This window comes from Tenrec ecaudatus, chromosome 18, assembly GCF_050624435.1.
Source record: "Tenrec ecaudatus isolate mTenEca1 chromosome 18, mTenEca1.hap1, whole genome shotgun sequence".
NCBI classification, from domain to species: domain Eukaryota; kingdom Metazoa; phylum Chordata; class Mammalia; order Afrosoricida; family Tenrecidae; genus Tenrec; species Tenrec ecaudatus.
Window position 1 is genome coordinate 18,889,591 of NC_134547.1, and position 23,023 is coordinate 18,912,613.

The 23,023-nt window shown below is 57.3% G+C and overlaps 1 protein-coding gene across 2 annotated transcripts; it reads right to left on the reverse strand.

Annotated features, from left to right (window-relative positions):
- Positions 1–129: 129 nt before the first annotated feature.
- PLD3 (phospholipase D family member 3) lies at positions 130–22,962 on the reverse strand. 2 transcript variants are annotated; one of them, XM_075536785.1, is made up of 12 exons: positions 22,944–22,962; positions 11,997–12,123; positions 11,825–11,899; positions 11,607–11,749; positions 10,479–10,662; positions 8,385–8,505; positions 8,167–8,294; positions 5,085–5,285; positions 2,108–2,247; positions 1,353–1,518; positions 717–816; positions 130–606 (listed from the first exon to the last, which is right to left on the reverse strand). In XM_075536785.1, the coding sequence occupies exons 2-12, from the start codon at positions 12,024–12,026 to the stop codon at positions 419–421; spliced, it is 1,476 nt and encodes a 491-aa protein (XP_075392900.1). In that variant the 5' UTR covers positions 12,027–12,123; positions 22,944–22,962; the 3' UTR covers positions 130–418. The 2 variants fall into 2 exon arrangements, with proteins under 2 accessions (XP_075392900.1, XP_075392899.1); XM_075536784.1 differs by lacking the exon at positions 22,944–22,962 and adding an exon at positions 12,625–12,728.
- Positions 22,963–23,023: the final 61 nt, after the last annotated feature.

Genomic DNA, 23,023 nt, shown 5'->3' on the forward strand with positions numbered 1-23,023 from the left:
CACATGCCGGGCCATATGGGCTGTGTGTTTAGGGCCCAGCATGGGTCAGCCCACCCGGCCACATCCAAGGCACACTCAGCTGTCTCCCCTGGCCCCTGCCGGTCACCACCACACACTCAGGCCCCGCTGTACAGACAAGTTATTTAATATTATAACCAGGGACCGTCCTCGCCCTGGAAAGGGGGTGGGCCAGGGGCTGGGCCCAGCATGCATCCCCACTTCTTTGGGGTCTGATCCCTCCCCGAGCTCTGCTGGGTCCCAGGGCCACAGCGTCGGCCAGCAGGAGCGGAGGTAGAGGTGGGGCAGCAGGGGGGAGCCTGCAGGGGCCACAAAGGGGCAGACAGAAGCGGGGGCATGGGGACAGGGACTTGGGTCCACAAAGGCCATGATAGCTTCAGCTTGTCCACCGGCCCAGGCCTCAGAGCAGGCGGCAGGCGTTGCCCACACCATCGGCAGACGTGTCCAGGTCATGGCTGTAAGGGGAGTCCCAGTCCCGCATGAACACAGCCTCCAGCTGGCTCCGGAGGCACCCCCGTCCGTTCTGGGTCACCAGCAGCGAGGTTCCGGCCGTATCTAGGAAGTAGCTTCCGGACCAGTTGGAAGTTCCTATGGGGCAGGGGATGGGGCAAGGTCAGGGCCCATGGGGGCACCCAGGCGGAGCGTCCAGAGCCCTCGCTCTGTCCCCCTCTGCCCTGGCCAGTCCGAGGGTCACTCACCGATGTAGGCGGCACGTTCAGTCACCATGTACTTGTTGTGGTTGACCCGGGCATACGGGATGCGGGCCTGGGTCTGATTCGCTGGGACCACAAAGAGTTTCTGGGGTGGGTGGAAGGGAAGGAGTGTGAGCCCCTGGGTGGCTCGGGAGACGCCCCAGAGTCAAGGTAGTGGGGGACTTGGCTGCTGGCCCATAGGACAGCCTGGCGGAGGGTCCCCGGGAGCCACTGGCTGACAGCGGGGACCCCTCGCCCTTAGCAGCGGCTCCTGTTTGCCGCAGGCCCTGCACCTCACACCTTCTCAGGCTCGGGCAGGTGAGTTCTTTGGGCACCTCGGTCGGGTCACTGCCCACAGCCCTCTGGTGACATAGTGGTAACGTGCTGGATTGCCAACCACCAGGTCAGCAGTTCGAAACCACCAGCTGCTCTGAGGGAGAAAGTCGAGGCTTTGTGTTCTCTCCCGGGAACTCACAGGGGCAGTGCTACCCTGTCCCACAGGGTCGCTGTGAATCAGCCCCGACTTGAGGGCAGTCAACTCTCCAATTCCCTCTGCCCCTTGGCGACCAAGCAATCAGGCTTGCTGGGTCCCTGCCAGCAGTGTTTGATGCTGCCCCCGCAGGGGCTGAGGGTGGTGCTTACCACTTGGATGTCGGAGTGGGTGTGGTTGTCCCGCAGGGCGGCCAGGGAGAGCAGGAACGCCCGCATGGACGGATCCGAGTGGCCCCAGCAGCTGACCAGCAGGCGGACCTTGACACCATGCTCGTAGGAGGCCCGCCTCAGTCCATCGTCGATGGCCGGCCAGAACCTGGAGCGGCGGATGGGGTGGGTGGAGTGGGGGTGGCTTTGTCCACAGTGCCCCCTTCACCCTCTCAGCTGAGGTTGGGCCCTGCTCAGCTTCTGAGAGTCCCCAAGGCCCCCCCCCCCGACCCCCGCCATCTCCAGTTCCCAGCTTCCAGAGCCTTCAATCCTACCTTCCACCCACACCACTTCCATCTTCATCATCTTGCCCCTCCCTCTGTCTTGCTCACTGCCCTACATGTCCTGCAGTCTCCCAAAGCCACCCTCCGCCTCCTCCTCCCTAGCCCCCAGCCCTTCTCTCTATCCCGATGGGAAATTCCCCAACCCCCATACTCTTGGCCCATCTTGTCCTCCAGGCACGAGGCTCCTGCTTTCCGCCAGTTCTGGAAACCCCCCAGCTCCCAAAATAGCAGCCTCTCCTCTGAATGCCCCACGAAGCCATCAATCGCCCAGGACCTCCACCCCGGATCCAGCTCCACCCCTGGCCTCCTTGGCCTCTTCCTGGGCCTCCCCTCCACCTGTCCCTTCGCCTCCCCTGCTTCCTGAGCCTCATTCCTCCTCTCCCTCCCTCTCCGCCCCAAGGCCCGCCCCCGCACCTGCGTGGGCGGGAGAACTCCATGGTGGGCAGGTAGTTCATGACCGCGATGTAGATGAAACTCCGGGCACTGTCCACCACGTTGAGTAGAGCCTTCAGGTCTGAGGTGCGGCCACTTGGACAAAGTGGGGGGGGCGCACTCTGGGGGCAAGGGGGTGCGGTCAAGGCACGTGCCCTGACAAGGACGCTACCTACCCCCGGGGTCCCGGATTGGGACGGCCCCCGTCTGGAGCTGGGTCCCCGGGATCTCAGCATCGCATCGTCAGGCCCCATGAAGGGGAGGGACAGCTACCGCATGTGGCCGATGGCCCAAGACAAGGAAGGTTTCAGTGAGGTAAGCCTCAGGTCACAAGCCGGTGAAGGGAGCCGGGATGAAACCCGGGCTGGCAGGTTCCAGTCGCTGAGGCCTGACTAAGCAGGTTCCCGACACATGGCCCGAGTCCAGCAGCCGCAGCAGTAGCCTGACCTGGGAACTTGTTTGAAATGCAAATTATTGGGCCTCACCACACTCCTTCTTGGGTGTTAATTGGGTGATTCACTAAGGCACACTCAAATCTGGCTTTACTTTGCTTCCCCAATGGCTCAAAGCCCGTCCCCTTCACTGGGCATGCCTCAGGTGCCCATCAGTGCCAAGCCCCTTCTCCAGGTCCCTCCGTCCCTAAAGGGACATTGCTGCCGGTCCCTCTTCTCAGAGGAGGAAACAGAAACTCTGACAAGGAAGTGGTCTTGGGCTCTTCCCTGTGGTGCTGGGATTACTCTAGTGCAGTCCCTGGTGAGTCATGCTTCCCCATGCTCTCACACTTTGGTGCTGGGGGCCTTCCACCAGGATGCTGGGCCTGGCCATGGGACTAGCTCTGGCCAATGGGTGTCAGCAAGTGGGTGTGCTACAAGCAGAGGCTTGAAAAACATGTGCATTGGCGTAGGCGTTGTTGGCACTCAGCTGTCACATGAAATAGCCAGCGCGAGCCTGCTGGAGATGTGCGGCTCCGCCAGCAGCCAGCCCCAGTCCTGGGCTCGTGAGTGAGGCCCTGTCAGACGAGCCAGGCAGTTCCCCCACCCGACTTCAGAACACGAACGACCACAGTAAGCACTGCCTGCCCCTCACATGCAAACAGCCGCCTGCTGTGGACAGAGGCCTACAACCACATGACTGACCCAAGTGGGAGCTGAAGAACCGCCCTGCTGAACCTAGCCCAAATGGTTGACCCACAGAACCGGGAGCAAAGGACGTCACTTTTGTCCTAAGCCAGCACGTCCCGGGTCGATTTACTGTAATGCAACAACTACCTGATACATGAACCTCCATTCTTCACACGTCTACTTTCAGGGAATGCCGTCGGGAAATTTGGGCTTGCTCTCTTCTCTGCTGCCTCTCCCATTCCCGCCCAGGGGGATGGAGTGTGACTTTGGGCCATGGGAGAGGTTGGGAAGAAACCCAGTCAGCAAGTGTGGCTCAGGTACTGCTCCCATCTCTGCCACCTGCTTAGCTGGATCATGGATCCTCTGTATCTGTCTCCTTAGGTGTAAATGATTACCACCACAGCTCTACCGACCAGGGCTGTTAAGTGAACAGGTTACCTTGTACAGCGCACCCAGGTGGGTGCTCAATGATCCCGGTTATTACATTACCTAACCTAGTTATGATGTTAACCTTATTTTACCAAAAGGCAAAAGGGCAGCTAGGCACGTATTGGCCACTGTGGGTTATTTTCACAATGCATTTAACAAGCCCTGTCTGGGGTTAGTGTGACCGGGAGCTAACCAAAAGGCTGAGAGTTTGAATCTACTCGGAGATATGGCAGAAGAAAGGCCTGGTGATCGACCTCTGAAACCCAGCCATTGAGAAACCTATGAGAAGAGTTCACCTTGGACACGCGTGGGTCACCATGCACTGGACTGGACTGGGTGGAGTTGACTGTATATATGTATATAGTTATTGTTCTGTAGTTGGGTGGGGAAGTTTCTCAAAACCCACTGCCATGGGGCTGATGCCGACTCATAATGACCCTCTAGGACAGGGTAGAATTCTCCCTGTGGGTTTCTGAGCCTGTTACTCTTTTCGGGAGAAGCAAGTCCCATCATTCTCCCAAAGAGCAGCTGGGGGTGTTTCGAACTGCTGACCTTGCAGTTAGCAGCCCCACGCAGAACCACTATGCCGCTGATACTCTATGGGGCTCCCCAGAGGCCAACGGAAGTCACCTGGCCCACGTCAGTCACAGCTGACGCACGGCAGCGCTAGAATGCAAACTCTCTATCTGGGCTCTTATTTATTCTATCAGCCTTCCACCCAGGATGAGGTCCAGCGTCCTGGGGACCAAGAGGTACCCAAGCTGCCCACCACAACTTTGAAAATATTCCCAGCTCCCACCGGTACTTCCCCATCTACCCTCCTCGGTCTCTGCCGCCATCGACAGTGGGGCACTTTCTACATCGATGGCAGTGTGCTGCACTGAGTCACATGAAAAGTGGCTGATGTAAATCGATGAGGAACTGGTTTTTATCCTCTTCCCTGCCTATTTCCTGTTTCCTTTCCTCTGTCCCTAGCCCTTCTGAACCTTGACCTTGGATGATCGCTGTCCTTTGGAGCTCAACTGGTTGATTACCCCAAGGGGTCGGTGTGAAGAACTGAATGCTTCCATCTTCTAGCATGCAAATGAAATCCAGTGCTTGAACTGAGAGTCTGTCATGCTGGGCGGCGCTGAGCCAGACCAGTGACTCCACGGATGGCCATGAACCTAGCTGACCCCATGCAGCAAGCCCAGAAAGTTGTGACCACGAGAGACCTGCTTTCTAGTTGAAACCGCAACCCAAGGAGGCTGGGGCATTCATTGTCCAGAGCCCTGATCAAACACAGGACTAGGGGGTGACAGTTAGCGGTCAGGGTTCTGCCCCCACCCCGCCACCCGCCCAGGTCACTCAGGCCAAATGAGGCCATGAGCAATGAATGGAGGGTGGCCACGCCCCCTCCCCAGACTCACCGCCAGGTAGGCCAGGGCAGGGGTCCCATTGAGGCAGATCTCCATTGGTGTCTCTTGGTTGTAGCGTGTGTCATAGGCCCTTGGCCAGGTGGACGGGATGGAGCTGCCTGCCTGGCCCAGGAACCAGTAGGCCTCGAAGATCTTGGTCAGGTCTCGAGCCAGGCAGCTGCAGTTGTACATGACCACTCCCAGCTCCTTGACCTGCGGAGGGCAGAGCCCAGCCAGGGTGTAGTGGCCTGGTGGCCCACCGATGACAAGAGGCACCCCCATCCCCTGATCTCTCTGCAACTCAGTCCAAGTTGCTCCTGGATTTGGGTTTTCAGCTACATTTTCAACCTTCCATGCAGGGTGAGGTCTGGTGGGGCCCGGGGGGTATCCAGGCTGCCCACTCCAAGAGCGGCAGTCTTCTCAACCGCAGTTCCATGTCTAGAGTGCTCTGTATCTGTGTGGGCAGCAGCGGGTACTGCTCAATCGAGCTCTCTGCCATGACGGGAATGGTCAACACTCACACTGTCTAATATGGTAGCTTAGGTCCCTGCACTGTCTCCCTGCTTCTCGGCTCCTCTGTCTCCTTCTGCTCAAACTCTTGGCTCCCCACTGCTCTGTCCCTTAGTCCCCCAACCTTGTTCTGCCTCAGTCTTCCAACATCCCTCACTCTCCCCAGCTACAGATTGAATTGTTTCCCCCTCAAAAAGTATGTCAAAAAGCTGAACCTCCAGGCCTGTGGCTCTAATCTCATCATGAAGGTGTCCTCTGTTAAGTTAATGAGGCGTGATTAATGTAGGGTGTGCCTGGAGTTCATCTCCTTTGAGATGTAAAGGAGGTTAATCCAGCAAGGGAAAGAAGCCAGTGTGAGGAATGAGAGATGCCAAGGGACAGAGGGACACAGGATCATCCAGCACCAGAGGATCCCAGGACAGGGACCTTCTGCTAGAGCTGAAAGAGAGAGAGACAGTCTTACCATGGAGCTGGTGCCCTGAACTCAGCCGTCTAGCTTCCTAATCCGCGAGAAAACGCATCTCTGCTGGGTCAGGTCACCTGCTGTGGCAACGCGACAGAACTAAGAACTTGGTACTGGGAGTGGGGTGCTGCTCTCGCAGTTTTGGAAGTGGGTACCCAGTAGACACTGGAGGAGTTTGAAGGGGGCCTGGTGGCTCGGTGTCAAGTACTTGGCTGCTAACTAAAAGGTTGGCAGTTTGAACCTACAAGATGCTGCACGGGAGAAGGAGGAGGCGACCATGGTTCTGTCAAGATGATGGCCTTCGTAACCCTACAGGGCAGTGTTCCCTGATTCTACAGGGTCGCAGAGTCAGGTCCACTTGCCGGCAGTGGGATTTTAACAGTAAAAGCCTAGGGTGCCTGGAACAGACCGTGGGTAGACCTGTGCATACCAACCACAGTTCTGGGGAGGGCTCAGAAGGAAGTGAGAATCGTAGAGAAGGTGTCTACTGCCTGCGAGCGTATGAAGGCAGGAGCTACAGAACGCTGCTAGAAGCTCGGAGGTTCTACGTGCTCCTGGTGAGCCTTTAAAAGGATGGACTCGATTAGACAATGGAGGGAGGGTGATGCTTCACATGCAGTGGCAAATGGCTTGTCTGAACTATGCCTGCACGTTTGCTAGAAGGCACGACGTGGGAGAAATGAGCTGAACAGCTGTCTGGGATCTCCGAGCAAGAGCTTAAAGGGGCTGCAGGGCGTCTCCTTGCTGCCTAGAGGAAAATACAAGAGGAAAGAGATGGACTTGAAAACGTCCAGACCTATCGGACCACCGACGAGAGGGACCCTAGAGACTCTTGCTCTAAGATGCCCTTTGAACTTGAACTTGGAGCTATTTCTGCAGGTGCATACAGTGCCTTGCAGAAGAATCAGGATCACTCATGAGGCTCCCTTAAACAAGTCACGCGGTGAGACCCAGCAGTCAGCACTTACCCAGAAGCAAAGAGAAGACAAGAAGGGGAAGACAGGCTGGGTCAGCAACGGAAGCAGAACAGGGTGGAAACGAGAAAGCTGACGTGTGCTAAACATGGTAACCAATGTCACCGAGCAAGGAGTGTGTAGCTTGCACACAGGGAATTCCATTAGGAACCCCCTGCCACCCACTCCATGCCTGCCCAGGCTGCACCAGCCGTCCTCCTCACTCTGGTGACAACCCTGTGCCCACTGGGCAGAGGTCAGGAGGTCAGGCATGCGGGCTATCTTAGTCACAAAGGACCCTTCAGTATCTCCCCTCAGCTGGTGAGATTAGTGGCTTGGTTCAGCCTAGGAAATACGAAAGGATTGCAATGAATTCATGGGGGAAATCCATTATCTTTCAATCCCATTTGTCCATGAACTTTTTCAAAGCCTCCCATGTTTGTTGAGCAAGTGGATGAATGTTGTTTTTTTCTAATTCTACACCCTCCATTAAGCTGTTCCTTCATCCAACAGGTATCAGATTAGAACCACTCCCTGTTACTCCAGGAGGAGTCAGATGCCCCTTCTGTGCTTCCCAAGCCTTCTATGTTTACCTGACCTTGTCTTCAATTCTCTGCCTGTGCCTCACAGCCTAGCCCAGAGCCCCCCACCCATGCCTCCCTCTACTCAGCCCAACTCCGATGCATGCACCCCCTCCTGTGCCTCCCTAATCCCAGCCCCAACCTATCTGCCTGGGCCTCTCCCACCCCGGGCCTGACACTCTGAAGGTGTCCTGTGTGGTGACAGCCTTGTCTCCCATGGGCCCGGAAGTTCCAGGAGTTCGGGAAGTCACCGCCATGTTCAGGACATCACCAGGATGCAGCTGACCTTGTGCAGGCACCAGGAATGCATAATAAAGGTCAAATGTGTGGGTGGGGCCTTGAGTGGCTGGGGAAGGGTAGCAGCTGCCAGAGGGCTCTGAGAGGGACCCCCTGCTTCCTGAGTGGGGGAGGGCAGTAGAGGGATGGATTTAGAGATGTTTAGGTGATAGGAAAGAGACTGGGGGTAGGAGATAGGAAAGAGACTGGGTAGACAGGAGCTGGGGACTAAGGAGGAAACAGTGAGAGACTGGATGCCTTGGGGGGCAGAGAGCAGGCCGGAAGAGCCAGTGGGCAGATCACAAGCTGACCTGGGTCAGGGAGCGCCAGTCCATGTTGGCGCTGCCAAGGTAGAAATGGGTCTGGTCTATCACCCAGAACTTGGTGTGTAGAACGCCGTGGGTCAGCTTCTGCATGTCCACCATGCGGACCTGGGCGCCTGCAACCGACAGAGGTCATGAGCGTGGTGGTCAGAGGCCTGAGAGGCCCGGCACCGGCCAAGCCCAGCCCCAGGGCGCCCCCAGCTCACCGCTCTGCAACAGAGTCTGTAGGTTGGCCTGTGGCTGGGGCCCGTTGGGCTTGCTCACGGCGATACGGACCTTCACACCTCGGGGTGCCAGGGTCTGCAGCTGCCGCAGGACCTCCTCACCCTGGGGGGTGGGGGAAGGAAAGCTTCTGTAGGACCTGGCCAGCACCCAGCTCCATATGGCCTCCTCCTGGACTTGCCCTGAACTTGAACTTCGAGACCCCTCCGAAGGCGAGCAGATGTTACCAGATGGTACACTGAGCCAGTGCACCTGAGGTCAGCTTTGCAGATCCCTAAGGCCCCTTCTACCCTGGTGGCATAGCAGTTACGCATTGTGCTGCCAGCCCCAAGGTCAGCAGTTTGAAACCACCAGCTGCCCCGCGGGAGAAAGACAGGGCTTTCTGCTCCTGTCCAGAGTCACTGTCTCAGAAATTCACAGGGGGCAGCTCTGCCCTGTCCTACAGGACCACCATGACTTGCAACGAACTCGGTGGTGGTGTTTGGTTGTGGAAGCCCCTTCTAGATGAGGGAGCATCAGAATGTTTGTGGACAAATCCCGTCCCCCTTTCCTTCCATTTTCCTGTGAGCGTTTTGAAGCCCCTTAGGCTCTGGTTTACACATCTCAGCTGTGTCCACACCCAGAGCCTCCCTGCTGTTCCTGCATCTCCTGGGAACCTCCCGGGACTCCGCTTGGTGGGATGTGGGGCCAGAGCCCCGGCTGGAGGCTGGGAAGGTATGGGGTGAGGCATAAGGACTCTGATCACCAACAGTGACAGGTGACAATGTTCAGACACCGATCTGCCACGGGCCAGGCCTGTCCTAAGCCCCCTCCCATCACAGCCCACTGGGGCAGGCTGGATGATAAACCACACCCCCTGCCGGTGAGGACACAGGCTCAGTGGTTACTGCTGGCCCCTCTGTTGTGGGAGTCCACCGGTTTTGAACTTTGGGAAACGACAGTAAGGTGGAAGCGCTGCTGTTCACAGGGACAGGCAGCAGAGTGAGGGAGGAGCTGTCCCCCAAGCGGTCCTTTTTCAAATGTTTGACACTTGACGGTGGTGGGAAACTGAGGACCAGGAAGGGAGTGTTTGCGGACAGTCTTTATTCTCATGATTGAGGCAGCCTGGGGCGTGGGGGGGGCGCGCAGGGCTCTGGGTGGAGGGAGGCCTTCCCACTTAGGCGTTGGAGATGAGTCCCAGTCACATTCTCATAATTAAAAAGCATCTCCACTGGATCCTCCCATCAGAGTGCTGACTTCATGATGCCTCTTACAGGCACATGGCTAGTTAAGTGACAGTCACGCCCCCTTACCTGCCCCCAGCATTGGTGTTAGGTTACTCCCCCAGGGAGCTCAGGGATCTGTTAAGGGTTAAGATACTGCCCACCCCACCCCTGTTAAGAAAGTAGGTGTCTGTGGCTGGGGAGGCTTGCATGCCCCAAGACTATATAAGTTGGTGAGAGAATGCATTCTCTCTGCCACTCGGACCCGGTTCCTGATGTCATGGAGGAGGTGAGCACCCCAAAAGCTGTCTGCTTCGTAATCTCTATCCTTCAATGACACAACCATCCCTGCGGACCCATCTGGATGTGGGCTGGCTCCCACACGTTACTGAAACAAGGAGTGGCTGGGAACTTAAGGCTCCCGGAGGGGATGGAGCTTAGGAAGGGCTGACCCAGGGTTACCATTCACACTGGTGAATCCATCTCCTCCTTATCACAGGCCTAAGGGGCGGGTGCCAGAGATCAGCTCCATTTGATGGATAAGGAAAGTGAAGGCCAGGAGGTAAGGTCAAGGTCACACCGCTGAGAAGGAGGGAGCTGTGTTTCTCTGTGGGGCTGGATCAGGGTTGCATGTGGGCGCACAACCGCTGCCAAGCTAATCCCCCGTAACCAAACCTGCACCCTGACATTCAGAGACCTGCGTTCGGAGGGCCGTGACAAACGCACCCAGGGCCAGGGGGCCACGTGAGGACAGCTGTGCCAGGCGCCAGTGTCCAGCCAGCCCATTTGTCTCCTGGGCTGTAGCGCGCGCACACACACACACACACACCCCTACCCCCATCCCCCAAGCCAGGGCCCAGGCTGCCCCGTACGTACCTGCTGGGCAGAGGGCTCCTGGGTGTGGGTGTCATTGTTGGTGAGGGTCCAGTAGAAGGAGGCGATGTCCAGGCTGCTGTGGGCCCCGGCGAGCAGGCCCAGCCAGGCCTGGCTGGTGGAGGGGTTGCCCACAGAGGCGTTGGGGAAGTCCAGGCCCTCAGGAATGCTCTCCACCAGCACGGCCCTGGAGACAGGGGTGCACGTGCATAATGGGCCCAGGGGCGAGAAGAGCGACTGGGTGCATGTATGTGCCTGCAGAGCAGCGTGTGTTTAGATGAGGGAGGGTCCACAGACTCGGATGGAAGATGGTAGGCATGATGTCTGGGCAAGAGTGCCTGTCTGTCCACCGCTGGAGGTCTCACTGCCACTGAGTCAATTCTGACTCCTATCGACCTACAGGGCAGAGTGGATCTGCCCTGGGAGCTTCTAGGGTTGGGAATCATGACAAGAGCTGCAAACTTCACCTTTCTCCTGCGGAGTATCTGGTGGGTTCCAACTGCTGACCTTGCGGTGAGCAGCCCAGTGCATACTCTGCTGACGCACCAGGCTCCTTACAGATGTGGCTGGGAGACCCTGGTGCATGGGTCCGCAGATGTGCGGGGAGATGGTGTGTGTACGTGTTTGTGTGTGGCCACAGATGTGGAAGGAGAATGTACGTGTGCCTGTGTCTTTGCAGATGTGAATGGGAGATTGTATGTGTGTGTCCGTTTGTCCATAGATAATGGACAAAAAATTGTGTACATGTGTATCCACAGATGCTGGTAAGAGATTGTGTCTGTTTGCAGATGTGGGTGGGAGATTTTGTGTCTGTCCACAGATACGGATGGAAGATTGTGTGTGTAACTGTCCACAGACATAGATAAAAGATTTTCAAGATTGCTATGTGTCTGTGTCTGCCTAACAATACGGATGGAAGTCCTCCCTGGGGCTGCCATGGGAACAGCTCATAGGGGGTGGGCCTTTTGGTAGGAAGAACTTGGGACTGTGAACTCTTGGGTCTCCTGCCCGGCACTGTGCCCACGTGAGGGGTGTGGCTTTGTGCAGGCCCTGGTGTGTGTGTGTGTGTGTCAGTGCTGGCGTCTGCGGGCAGGCCCCTCCCCCTCGACAGCTGGCCCTCCCCCCACTCACTCGCAGGGGTCGTAGCAGGGAGCGGGGCGCTGGTTGGGCCCGAAGAGATGCAAGTCTCCGTATTCCCATAGAAACAGCTGAGTCATCAGGGCACCGAAGCCCACGACGGCCAGGATGAGGACCAGCAGGACCCAGCGGGCTTTCTGTGGGCAGGAGAAGGGGGTTAGCCGGCCTTGGGGGCGGGACCAGCCCCCCACGAGGGATGGCGGGCCTCGTACCTTCTCCGCAGCCTTCCAGGCTTCGATCTCATTAGTCGGCAGCTCGCCAGCCGGCTCCTCAGCAGGCACCTTCAGCTGGGGGAACGTGGGGTGGCAGGTCGACTAGGGGGAGGGGCCCCCACCCTCCACGGTGCCCAGCCCCCGCCCGTCGCCCTGGCTCCCCTCCGCCTACCTCCTGGTACAGGAGCTTTGGCTTCATCATGCTAGACAGCTGGGTGGGGGTCCGCAGGGCCGAGGCGGGGAGGTGGGTGTGTCAGGGTCTCCAAGTGGGGCACCGGGGCTGGGGAGGGCGTTCCGGCCTTTGGGGGAGCACCACAGGGGGGCAGGTCAGTGTAGGGGCTCTCGGGGTGCACTGGGTCTCCACGCCTGCCGTCACGGGGGCCCCTGGCAGCACGCCCGCCACCCCAGAAGGAGGAAGCTGGTCAGCAGGGCTTTTGAACGCTTCCAAGGTCCAGCTGCTCGAGGCTTATCCCCAGCCCTGTGTCGGGGCTCTCCTGCCCCCCCAGTCTCGTGCCTACTCGGTCCCTCAATAGCCCAGCCTGCCCCCGATTAACCCTCTTCTGAGCTCGCTTCCAGACGGTCCCCGAAAGACAGGTCTGGATGGGGTCCTTCTGCCGGGCATGCCCCAATTCTGGGATCGCCCCGCGGGCATTTTCCAGGTGGCTCGGCTGCCCTCCTCTTCAGGTGCCGCCCGGACAGCTCAGGCCAGAAGCCCGAGTGCAGGGGGGTCTCCAGCCACGACCCCCAGCCCACGGCCCACCCACCCCCCATCCCAGAGGGGCCAGGGGCCTCGGCCTTACGCGACCGGCGGCAGCTGCAGGCTCGGCGGGGCCCCAGCTTCTGCCCGACAGGCTGAGCCGGGCGGCGCGGGGCGGGGCGGGGCGGGGCCTGAGGCTCCGCCCACTGCAGCGGGGATTCTGCGCACTGCGAGCCGCCCCCGCCGGCGCCCGGCTCCCCGCAAGCAGGAGGGCGCCCCGGATCGCGCAGCCCCCGCCCGCCCAGGCTCGCGGTGCACTAGGGTCGGGGCGAGCTTCGCTGCAGCCCACGCCCGGGCATCGTGCGGGACCCCGAGAGGCCAGAGACCCAGACAAAAGGGGCCGCCCCCACGTTTCCAACCCCGACCTTGTGAATGTTGGCATCACGGACGCGCACCTCCCAACCCAAAGGACACACATGACAGAAAACACTTGAAAGGGTTGTCAGCGCAGATGGAGCGTGAGATTGACTAAGATGCAGGGGTGAAGCGACAAAGGCAGGCGGAGACCCGGCCGCCCACGCCGGGGCGGGAGGGAGAGGCAGTCGCGGTGGGGGGGTGTATTCTGCTGGAGCCCCAGTGTCCCACTGCAATGGGGTTCTTAAAGCAGTGTGATATTTTGATAAGAAGTTTTTTTTTTAATGCTTTTTTCAATCTGGTTGGAGGTCTTCCTCCTCCCATTCTGTATCTCCCTGGAAGAATAAATTGTACACCCCACCCCACCCCAATGCCTCTCAAAGAGCTAGGGAGCCAGACACCACCCCCTAAAACACCCCCCCCAAAACCACACACAGAGGAAGTCAACACATACCTGCAGAAAAGGATTCATATGGAGAAGTGACTGGTTACATTCTAGAGAGCGAGGTGTGTGGGGTGCTTTGGATTGCTAGTTTACTGTCTGTTCTTAAAGTGGGAACCCTAAGCTACTTTAAAGACCCCCTGATGGTCAGTGGTTTGCTCTCCGCCCCAAGCCCCAAAGGTCAGTGCCCTGAACGCACGCAGCAGTGTCACGGAAGAAAGGTCTGGCTGGAGATGGGCTTCCGGAAAGATGAGCGTGGAAGCACATCGATGGAGCAGTTCTGCCCTGTAACCTGTGGGGCCCCCAGGAGTCAGGGCCACATCCATGGTGGACAGTCTTGTTTTATGCTACTTCATAGCGACCCTCGAGGACAGAGTAGAACTGCCTCTGTGGGTTTCCCAAACACGAAGGCAGGTGAGTATGTCGAAAGCCTCATCTTTCTTTGGCGGAGCAGTTGGTGGTTTTGAACTGCTGACCTTGGGGTTAACAACCTCCTACCCCACTCTGCCACTGTCGGAATGGATTCAGTGGCAGTGAGGCATAAGCTATAGCAAAGCATCTCTGGATAGGCTAAGAAATGATTATGAAGCAGACTCACGTGTTGCCACGTCACAAGCTTTACAACTTCAAAAGAAAATGTAAAAGACCCAAATTATTGTGATTTTAAAAAGAAAACTCATGGGCACATAGTGAGCCTATGGGGCAGAGGGATTATGAGGTGGCTGTCAGTCTCTATGGGAGCAGACAGCCTCATCTTTCTCCTTTGGAGAGGCTAATGGGTTTGACCCACCAACCACTCGGTCAGCACTGACACCAATGGCAGTACGTTCTCCCTTCACTGCGACATAAAGTCCAGAGCAGAAGCGATCATATATAAGCCCGCCCCAGCAACACATGGGGGTTATTCTGCAATCTGGCGCCCCGGGGTGCCCACTTCTAGCAGAAGGGTCCCTTTAGACCAGCCAGAGCTAAGGAGGGAGAGTGTGGATTCGCTTGGGTGTGACCCAGAGCCAGGGCTGGGTAAAATGCAGCCCCCAAAGGGGAAGCAAGCAGATTCGGGTTACTGGGCAGCCCAGAGGTCCCCCAAGCTGGAGGGAGGCCTTCAAGGTGGCTGACCGCAGGCTGGTCGGTGGGGCAGGAAGGGAGCGCCTTTTCATTCAGGGGCCTGGAGGAGGCGTAATTCATTCAAGAACTGGAGTTGCACCGCAGAGGATGTAAAAAGTCGCGAGGCCAAGATGAATGAGAATCAGTCTCATAGGGAGGTAAGGTGGATGGGGGCACACTAAGGGTGGGTCTAGAGCACAGGCAACGGGTGTGTGGCACTAATGGGGTAGTGTGTGTGTGTGTGGGGGGGGTGGGTACACACCTGCTTATGCATTTTCAGTGGCCTTTCAAATTGTATAGTGGGCCGTAACAGTAACTTCATTTTAATCTTTGCTGGTTGTCTGTTTGTGTTTTTAAAGAAGACAATCCACTTAAGGCATTTAGAACCAAAAAAAACCAAAACCCATCTAAATTAGCTGAGATTGGTGATGCCACTAGCAGGCTGGGCTCTGGAGCCAGGTGCCTGTTAAGAGTCTGCAGCTGGCTGCTGGACCTCACATGTGGCAATGCCCCACCGTTCCTGTTTCCCCCTCAGCAAAATGGGCACAGGGCCTTAGCACCTGCTTCATAAGGCGTTGCAGGAATTCTAGGGAGCCGCGCTGAATACCTGCTACAAAGCATACACAAAGGGAGAGAGACAAAGCAGTCATTTAAGTATTCGTGGGCTACCTGTGGAGCCACTAACTGCAAATCAATCAGGGATGCAGGTTGGTCCCCCGAGGTTGACAGTTCTCCTCTGGCTCCCGGGTGGCCCAGTCGGAATGGCCTGGGGGGCAGGGAGTTTGGCTTTGGGGTTTGGATGAAGAAGGGGGAAGAGGGCTCAGGAGGGAAGCTGGGGTGGTTTGCAATCGTCCAAGGATTGAGGGGTCAAGGAGGGGAAAGAGGGTGCTATGTGGGTATCTAGAGGAAGAGTGTTCCTAGCAGAGGAAGCAATCAGGGCCTGGGGTAGGAGCTGAGTGAGGTGGATGGCTGGACTGGGTGGAGTGGGCCCCCGGAAGTGGTCAGAAGATGATTCAAAGGGGTGACTGGCAGGTTGTGCAGGCCTCTCCGGACTGTGGTGAGCAGGGGGAAGGGAACCATGTCCCAGACTACAGTAATAACCACACAGAAAGGGCATAGGACAGTCCTTGTGTGAGGGACGCGTGTCCAGGCACATCCCAGGGCAAAAGTGCCTCCCCCGTCCCGGCCCACAACCAAGCACAAGACGGTTGCATGTTATCGTAGGCCTCCTCACATTTGAAGGAGCTGTTTGGCATCGTGGGTTACACATTGGGCTGCTAACTGCAAGGTCAGCAGTACGAATCTGCCAGCTGCTTCTCCAGAGAAAAATGAGGCTTTACCTCTTGTAAAGGTTTAGAGTCTCAGAAACCCACAAGGGCAATTCGGCTCTGTTCTATAGGGTCAGGGTTGTTGCAACTCAAAATCAGTGGCACGGAGTATTGTTTTGTCTTGACTTAGTATTAAGGAATTCTGGGGTACTGCGGTTAAGCACCGGCCGCTAACCCCATTGGCTGGCGGTTCAAACCCACCGGCTGCTCCGTGGGAGAAAGATGTGACAGTCGAATTCATGAAAGCCGGCAACCTGGACAGGTATCCTCTGGGGCAGTTCTGCCCCACCCTACAGGTGCCCATGAGGTAGAACTGATTCCGTGACATTACAAATAACGCACATGGGATGTACGGATAGGACATCATCACGAGGTTCAGGCTGTTACAGGAATTGAGTTGGGTGTCCCCCCTCAAAAACAAACTTCTGTAGCCAATGCTAACTTCTGTGTGGTGGATACAATTCCATCTGGGAATGGAGAGCCGCCTTTGATATGTTAGTGGAGCTGATTTGGGGGGCATTTTGAGTCAATCTCTTTTGCTTTATAAAAGAGGTTTAAAAAGTGAACCCAGAGGAGGGGAGGAAGACATCCGCCAAACCACATGATATTGCTTCAGGAGCAGCGGCTCCAAGACACAGGGCCTTTCCTTCAGAGCTGACGCAGAGAAAAAGACTGCCCTGAGAAGTGGCACTCCGGATTCAGACTTCTAGCCTTCTAAATGGTCAGAAAATAAATGTCTGTCTCTTAAAGCAACCTGCCCTTGTGCTGCTGTTACAACCTCACTAGAGAACTAAGCCAGGCTCCGACTTTGAGTGTGTTCTCCCCCAAGATCCCAGGCCCGAGAGAAAGATGGTGGTCTCAGCTGGAGAAGCGATGGGGGCCCCCACCCCCAGATGTGAGAGTATAGCTTGGCAGAGCTGGGCTGGTAGGTGTTGGCATTCTACCTCAGCTCCCACGTCCTCAAGGACCCAGGACCCCACAGGGGTTGTTCACGAGCTGTTTCCCTTGCTATGGGTGGGAAAACCCGCAGAATACCCTCTTTCCTGAGCTGGTGGCCCTGCCCACCTCCTTGTGATACTGGAGCCCACAGACGAGGAGGAAGGAAACCCCACATTCACAGCCTCCGGAACACTCCGCTCGAGGGTGGGAGATGTGACTTCTCCTCCACCGCTGGTACGCTGGGTTGGAGCATCCGGGGTTCAAATCCTTCCTCCGCTACTGTTCTTGTTGAGGGACCTCCGGCATGAGACTTCATTTCTCTGAGCCCTGCCAACCTCAGAGGTAAAATGGGGTCCTGCTCTACCCACTTGGAGGGCGGTGACTACGGATGATGATGGTTAGGCGTGTGGGTCTGAGTCCCACCGCCCTGGGTTGCAATCCCAGGCAGGTCTGAGTAAACCCAATGCTATCTAGTTGAGCCGAGTAGAGTCGATCCTAACTGGTAGAGGACGGAGTGGAACTGCCTGCAAGGGCTCTCCAGGCTGTAAATCGTTGCATCGGGTAAATCTGGAAGGTGTGGAAGAGCAAGGATGTTCCTCCTAGGACTAAGGTGCACCTGACCTAAAGCCACGGCGTTTCCAGCACCATGCTGGACGCTGAATGAGGACGAGGGCGGAGCATCGATGCTTTTGAATGATGGGGCTGGCGAAGAATACTGCCCCAGCCAGGAGCTGCTAGAAGGACAAACGAAGTCTGTCTTGGAAAAAGCGCAGCCGGAACGTGCTCCTGAGAGCCAAGGATGGGACGACGTCGTCTGACATGCTTGGGGCTCTGCTTTCGGGAGAGACGAGTCCCAGAGCAGAGTGGAGGGGCAGCGAAGGAGAGGAAGCCTCTGGACAAGATGCGTCGACACGGCGGCTGCAATGAAGGGCTCAAACCCAGAACAACTGCGAGACTGGTGCAGGTCCAGGTGGGGTCTCGTTCTGCTGGACTGAGCTGCTGAGTCAGAACCAGCTCCACGACACCCAAGGGCGGCGATCAATCTCTGTGGGAGCAAACGGCCTCATCTTTCGCCCGCTCGTGGGGTGGGTACAGGCCCTCACCGGGTCTGTGCAGAGCTGGGGAAAGAGGCCCCAGCCCTGACCTTCCCTCTTGTGGTCTGCAAAATGGGGAGGTGGACGATTCCAACCTCGGTGCTTGATGGCGAGGATTCGTGAGTCGGTCCACAGAAGGCAGGGGGTGTAGAGCCCCGTGTGCAGCCAAGCCTCCACGTCGTGTGTCCCCTCCTACCCTGCCACAGGTCCCCCAGAGAAACCAAGTCCACGGCTGATTGATCCCTCTGTCCCCAGGGCTCAGCACAAAGAAGCCTCGGCCACCGAGTGGATTCTGACCCACAGCGCCCCTGCAGGACTCAGGAGAACTGCAGCTGGGGGTTTCCAAAGCTGTGGATCTTTCTACTGGTGGGTTTGAACGGCTCACCTTCCAGTCAGCAGGCCAACGCTTAACCCACAATGTCTCCAAAACCATAACCGATCCCCTGCCACAGAGTCGATTTGGACTCCTAACAACCCGCTAGGGCTGTGTAGAACCGCCCCGGTGGGTTTCCAGGGCGGAAGGTACATCCATGAGAACAGACCAGACACCAAATCAAACTCAGTGCTGGTCAGTTACTGCCGGCTCTTGGAACCTGATAGGGCAGGGTAGACCTCCTCCTGTGGGTTTCCAACCCTGAGACTCTTTACTGGAATAGACTGCCTCATCTTTCTCCCCAGGAGCTATCTGGTGGTTTCGAACTACTGACCTTGTGGTTAGCAGCCCAATGTGTAACCATTTATGCTACCAGGGCTCCAACGAGAGAAGACAACCTCATCTTTTATTCCTGCAGAGCGGCTAGTGGGTTTGAACCATCAACCTTGTGATCGGCAGCCCAATGCTGACACTGCCACGCCACCAGAGGTCTCAAAAAACGTCGGTTGGAAGCAGGAGAGCTGGGAAGTGGTTGAGAAAAGGCTCCTGTCCGCGCCTCGCCAGAGGACAGGATGCCGGTTTTATACACAGCGAGAGGAGCCCTGGTGGTGTTGTGGTTACGTGTTGGACTGCGATCTGTGTGGTCGGTAGTTCTAAACCACCAGCAGTTCCACAGAAGAAAGACGGGGCTTTCTACTCCTATAGACGGTTACAGTGCTGGATACGCCCAGGGGGACGCTAAGAATAAGCATTGCCTCGATGGCAGTGAGTTTGATTTGGGGTGGCCAGCTCGGGTTCTAAGCCCAGGGCAGATAATGTCATGAGAGCCTGGGAGTGGGGACGGAGAGGGCACGAGGGGGAGAGGGTACCCTGTTGACTCAGGCCATCTGAGAGGGAACAGGAGGCCGAGAGACATTCAGCAGCCAGCTGAGGAGCCCATGTGGAGCACAGGTGTTTCCCCCCTCAAAACAAACAAATAAACCCCCAAACCTTCTATGGCTCCCTGCTGCCCTCAGGGCAGAGGGCAAACTTCTCCTGCCCCAAACCACTGCCCCCAAGTGGATTTTGACTCGTGGTGGGCCCTGCAGGGCAGTGTAGGAATCGGCCTGTCTCACCTTTCTCCTGTGGACCGGCTGGTGGGCTCGCACCTCTGATGGGTCAGTTGACAGCCAGGCACTTTAGCTACTGGGCCACCAGAGCTCCTCGTATACGTCCTCACGCCAAAATCCAACCAGGTGGATGGCGACTCGCAGCGGCCCGACGGGGCAGGGTGGAACTGGCCCCGTGGGTTTCCAAGACGGTCACTCTTTAGGGGTACAGGCAGCCACGCTCTCTTCCTCAGCGTGGCTGGGGGTTTCCGACTGCTGACCTTGGAGCGCAGCCCAGCAAGCAGCCCCTGCGCACCCAGGTCTGTTCTTTCTGTGTGCGACAAGGCCCCGCGAGCCTGCCTCCACTGGGAGAGCTTCCGTGCCTCTCGGTCATCCCAAAGTTCCTCTCCCTGGAATCCCAGCTCTGGAGATCTTCCAACTTCTCAGACCCCACCCCCCACCCCAGGTGTCCCCCAGGCCCCCAAACAGCATGCCTACCTCTTCCCTGGGTCTCTCCTTCACAGACAGCCATCAGTCTCTCCCAGGTCTCCATTCATGCACCAGCTCCCCACAAAAGCCTGACTCTCCCCAAGCCTTCAACCCTCCCCACAGCCCGTCCACCTGGCCTGAGGAGGCTCTTCTAAGGCCCCCAGCACCCTGCCTGGGCTTTTGGCTTCCGCTCTCAGTGTCTCCAATCGCCCCTCCCATCTGAGCTTGACCTGTCCCTCTCCCCTGGGTCAGCTTCCCCTAATGACCTCTTTGGCTACCTACTCTCTCACCAACCTTTAAGATCCAGCTGAGTTAAATAACTTTCAGTTCCTTCAACTGAAACCGCATCTTCACCACCAAAACCTCCCCCGTCTGCACCCCCTGCCTAAGCCCTCCCCCCACTCCTCTCATGGCCACTCCTATCTGCCAAGTCCCACGCCGCTCTTCTAGGAGCCCTGGTCGCGCAGTGGGTTCAACATCGAGCTGCTACCCGAAAGGTCAGCGGTTCTAATCCACAAGCCGCTCCTGGGGAGAAAGATGAGGCTGTCTGCTGCTCTCAGGATGGGCAGTCGTGGAAACCCGAGGTCCACCCCGTCCCATAGGGGCACTGCGAGTTGGAATTGACTCGATGGCAGTGGGTTTGGTTACGGATTGAACTGTCACCCCCAAACTTGTTATAAATCTCTAAGGGGTCATGCCTGTGGTTGGGCTAACAGAGCGGCTGTAACAATGGGATCCACCCTGACAGTAGCGAGGAGGGCGAGGGAGAAGTCGGACAGTGTTTCCTTCTGTACACAGGGCCGCTATGAGCCGGAACTGAACTGGCCGGATGGCACCAACCAACAACATGCCTGTGGTTCTAATCCCGTTTGGGGGATGAGTTGTCCTCCTGATGGTCAGGAGGCAGGATTAGTGCAGGCTGTGTCTTGAGCCTGTCTCCTTTGGGATAGAAGAGACTGGACAGGCAGGCTAAAAGGAGCACGGATTTGGGGGGAGGGGGGGGAATGCCAAGGCACACAGAGATCGCCCAGGGGACCAGGAAGACATTGAAGACCTTCACTTTACAGGTGCCGGAAGTAAAGATTCAGACAGGTTAAGTAACTGATGCAGATGGACACAGCCTGGAAATGGAGGAGCTGGGATTTGAACCCAGGCCACTGCCTTTGGGTACCATGTGCAGACAGTGATAAGGGCCTCCCAGTCACTTCTCTGCCCTTCCTGACAGCAGCTGAACCCAGAGGTGCCTTTGACCTCTTCAAAAATCCACCAGTGGCCTCCCCCCACCTCCCACTTTTTCTGCCAGGGGTATTTGGACAGGACAGCTTTCTCGGAGTGGGAAGGCTATGAGAGTGCAGGTGTGAGCAGCTTCTGGCTCTCCTAACCCATCGCAGGTAGAAGTTCTGCTCCCGCTGGTGGCTCCCGTCTGTTCCTTATCCTGCCATGGCTCCCATCTCATTCAGATTAAAAGCCAGAGTCGTCTCCAAGGCCCATCTCTCCTTGGACCTCCCCTGGTCCACCTCTCTCCATCCTCCCTGAAATAGTCCCAGCACACTCCTCTCCCAGGCCTGCCTTTGCATGTGCAGTTCTCTCTGCCCAGAATGTTCTCCACTCCCCCCACCCCCGCCACCCCCCAGATATCTGCACCACAATCTCCCTTCCTTCCAGCCTTAGCTAGAAGCCTTTACTATTTAGAGCGTCGCTATTTTAAACCTCCACCCCAGACTCCCCCAACCTGCTCCTACACACCACACAATGAATTTACCTTTTGTTTCCTGCCTCTTACTCTGACTTCAAGTTCACCGGAGCGGGGGACTTTTGTCTGTCTGGCTCCCTGCTTAGGGTCCCAGTGTCTACTGACCACAGCCTGGGGGCACTACTAGTATGTGCTTAAGGAATCCTTGGTGGATGATTGACTTGTGGTTTACTGTCCTTCTTGCAGATGCCTCAACTGAGGCATGGGACATTTCGTCACCTGCCCAAGGCCCAAGGTCATGCAGCTAGTTAAGTGTGGCACAGAGACGGTAGCAAATGCCCTGCTAAGGCCAGCTGAGTGAGTGGTTAAGATACCTAGCTCTCCATCGGGACATCTTGTACCTTCAGTTCTGAAAGCCAAGGTTTGGGTCTAAGCGACCCACATGCTCCTCCTCCTCTGCCCACTTCCCCCTGGACAAAGCCCTACCTGGATTTCCATGGTACTGGCTAGAATAGCCTTTATTTATTTATTTTAATTTGGGGGGTGGTGGTGGTGGTGTGGGCATCACTCAATCCAGCCACATAAAGAGAGAGGGATGAAACAGTTATACGAGCCAGGTCTATGATGGCCAATGTGCCACCCCTACAGGTGATGTAGGTGATATGGGAAGTGTGCCGACCCTGGCTGGCCAGGGGGAGGAGCCACTCAGTGAGGAGGTGGGATGTCCAGGCTGCTGGGCAGGATGCAGGAGATGGGGGGTGAGAAGGTGAGATGGTCATATTGCACCTTTCGGAAGCATAAACTGGCGGGCTGCCCCGTCATCAACTCGAGGAAGTGGGTGAGGAGGCCGAGAGTGGGCAGGTGTAAGAAGGAGGCCAAGGTGCGAACCTTGCAGGCCGCCAGCAGCGGCCTGAATGCAGCGAATCTCAGTGGTGGAGCTGTAACCGGGGGACCCAGAGTCAGGGAAAGGTCCTATGACGCTGCAAGCAGGAGGCATGGGCTGCGACCGTCAAAGGAACCCCGGTGACGTGGGAGGGAGATGATGGCTTAAGTCAGGGGAGCGTGATTCTGCTTCAAGGAAGGGAGGTAGGAATACGGGGACTTGTGACCGCAACAGTTTCATAGAGGTGAAATGACCCCTGAAGACGGGGGTGGGGGGTGGGGGGGTGGGGGGGGGCAGGCGACAGACGACGATGGGGGTGGGGCGCGGGGGTTGCGCCATCTGGTGGCAATGGGGGGGGGGGCAAAAGGAATAATGAAAGTGATTCACGGGGGCTGAGGGTGACAAGAGCAGGGCCGTGGCGACAGCGGGGAGTGGTGACGACTGAAGTGGAATGAGACACAGGGAGGGAATGACGACACAGAGGCACCGAGGACGACGGCAGGAGAGGATGTATTGTCGGGGGAAACAACACAAGGAGGGCGGCCGAAGCGCCGCGCGCGCCGATCGCACAGTACCTTGCACTTCACGTCTCCCACTCCCGGACCCAGCCCCGCGCGCACCTTCCAGGCGGGCTCCCCAGCCCAGGCCCCGCGCA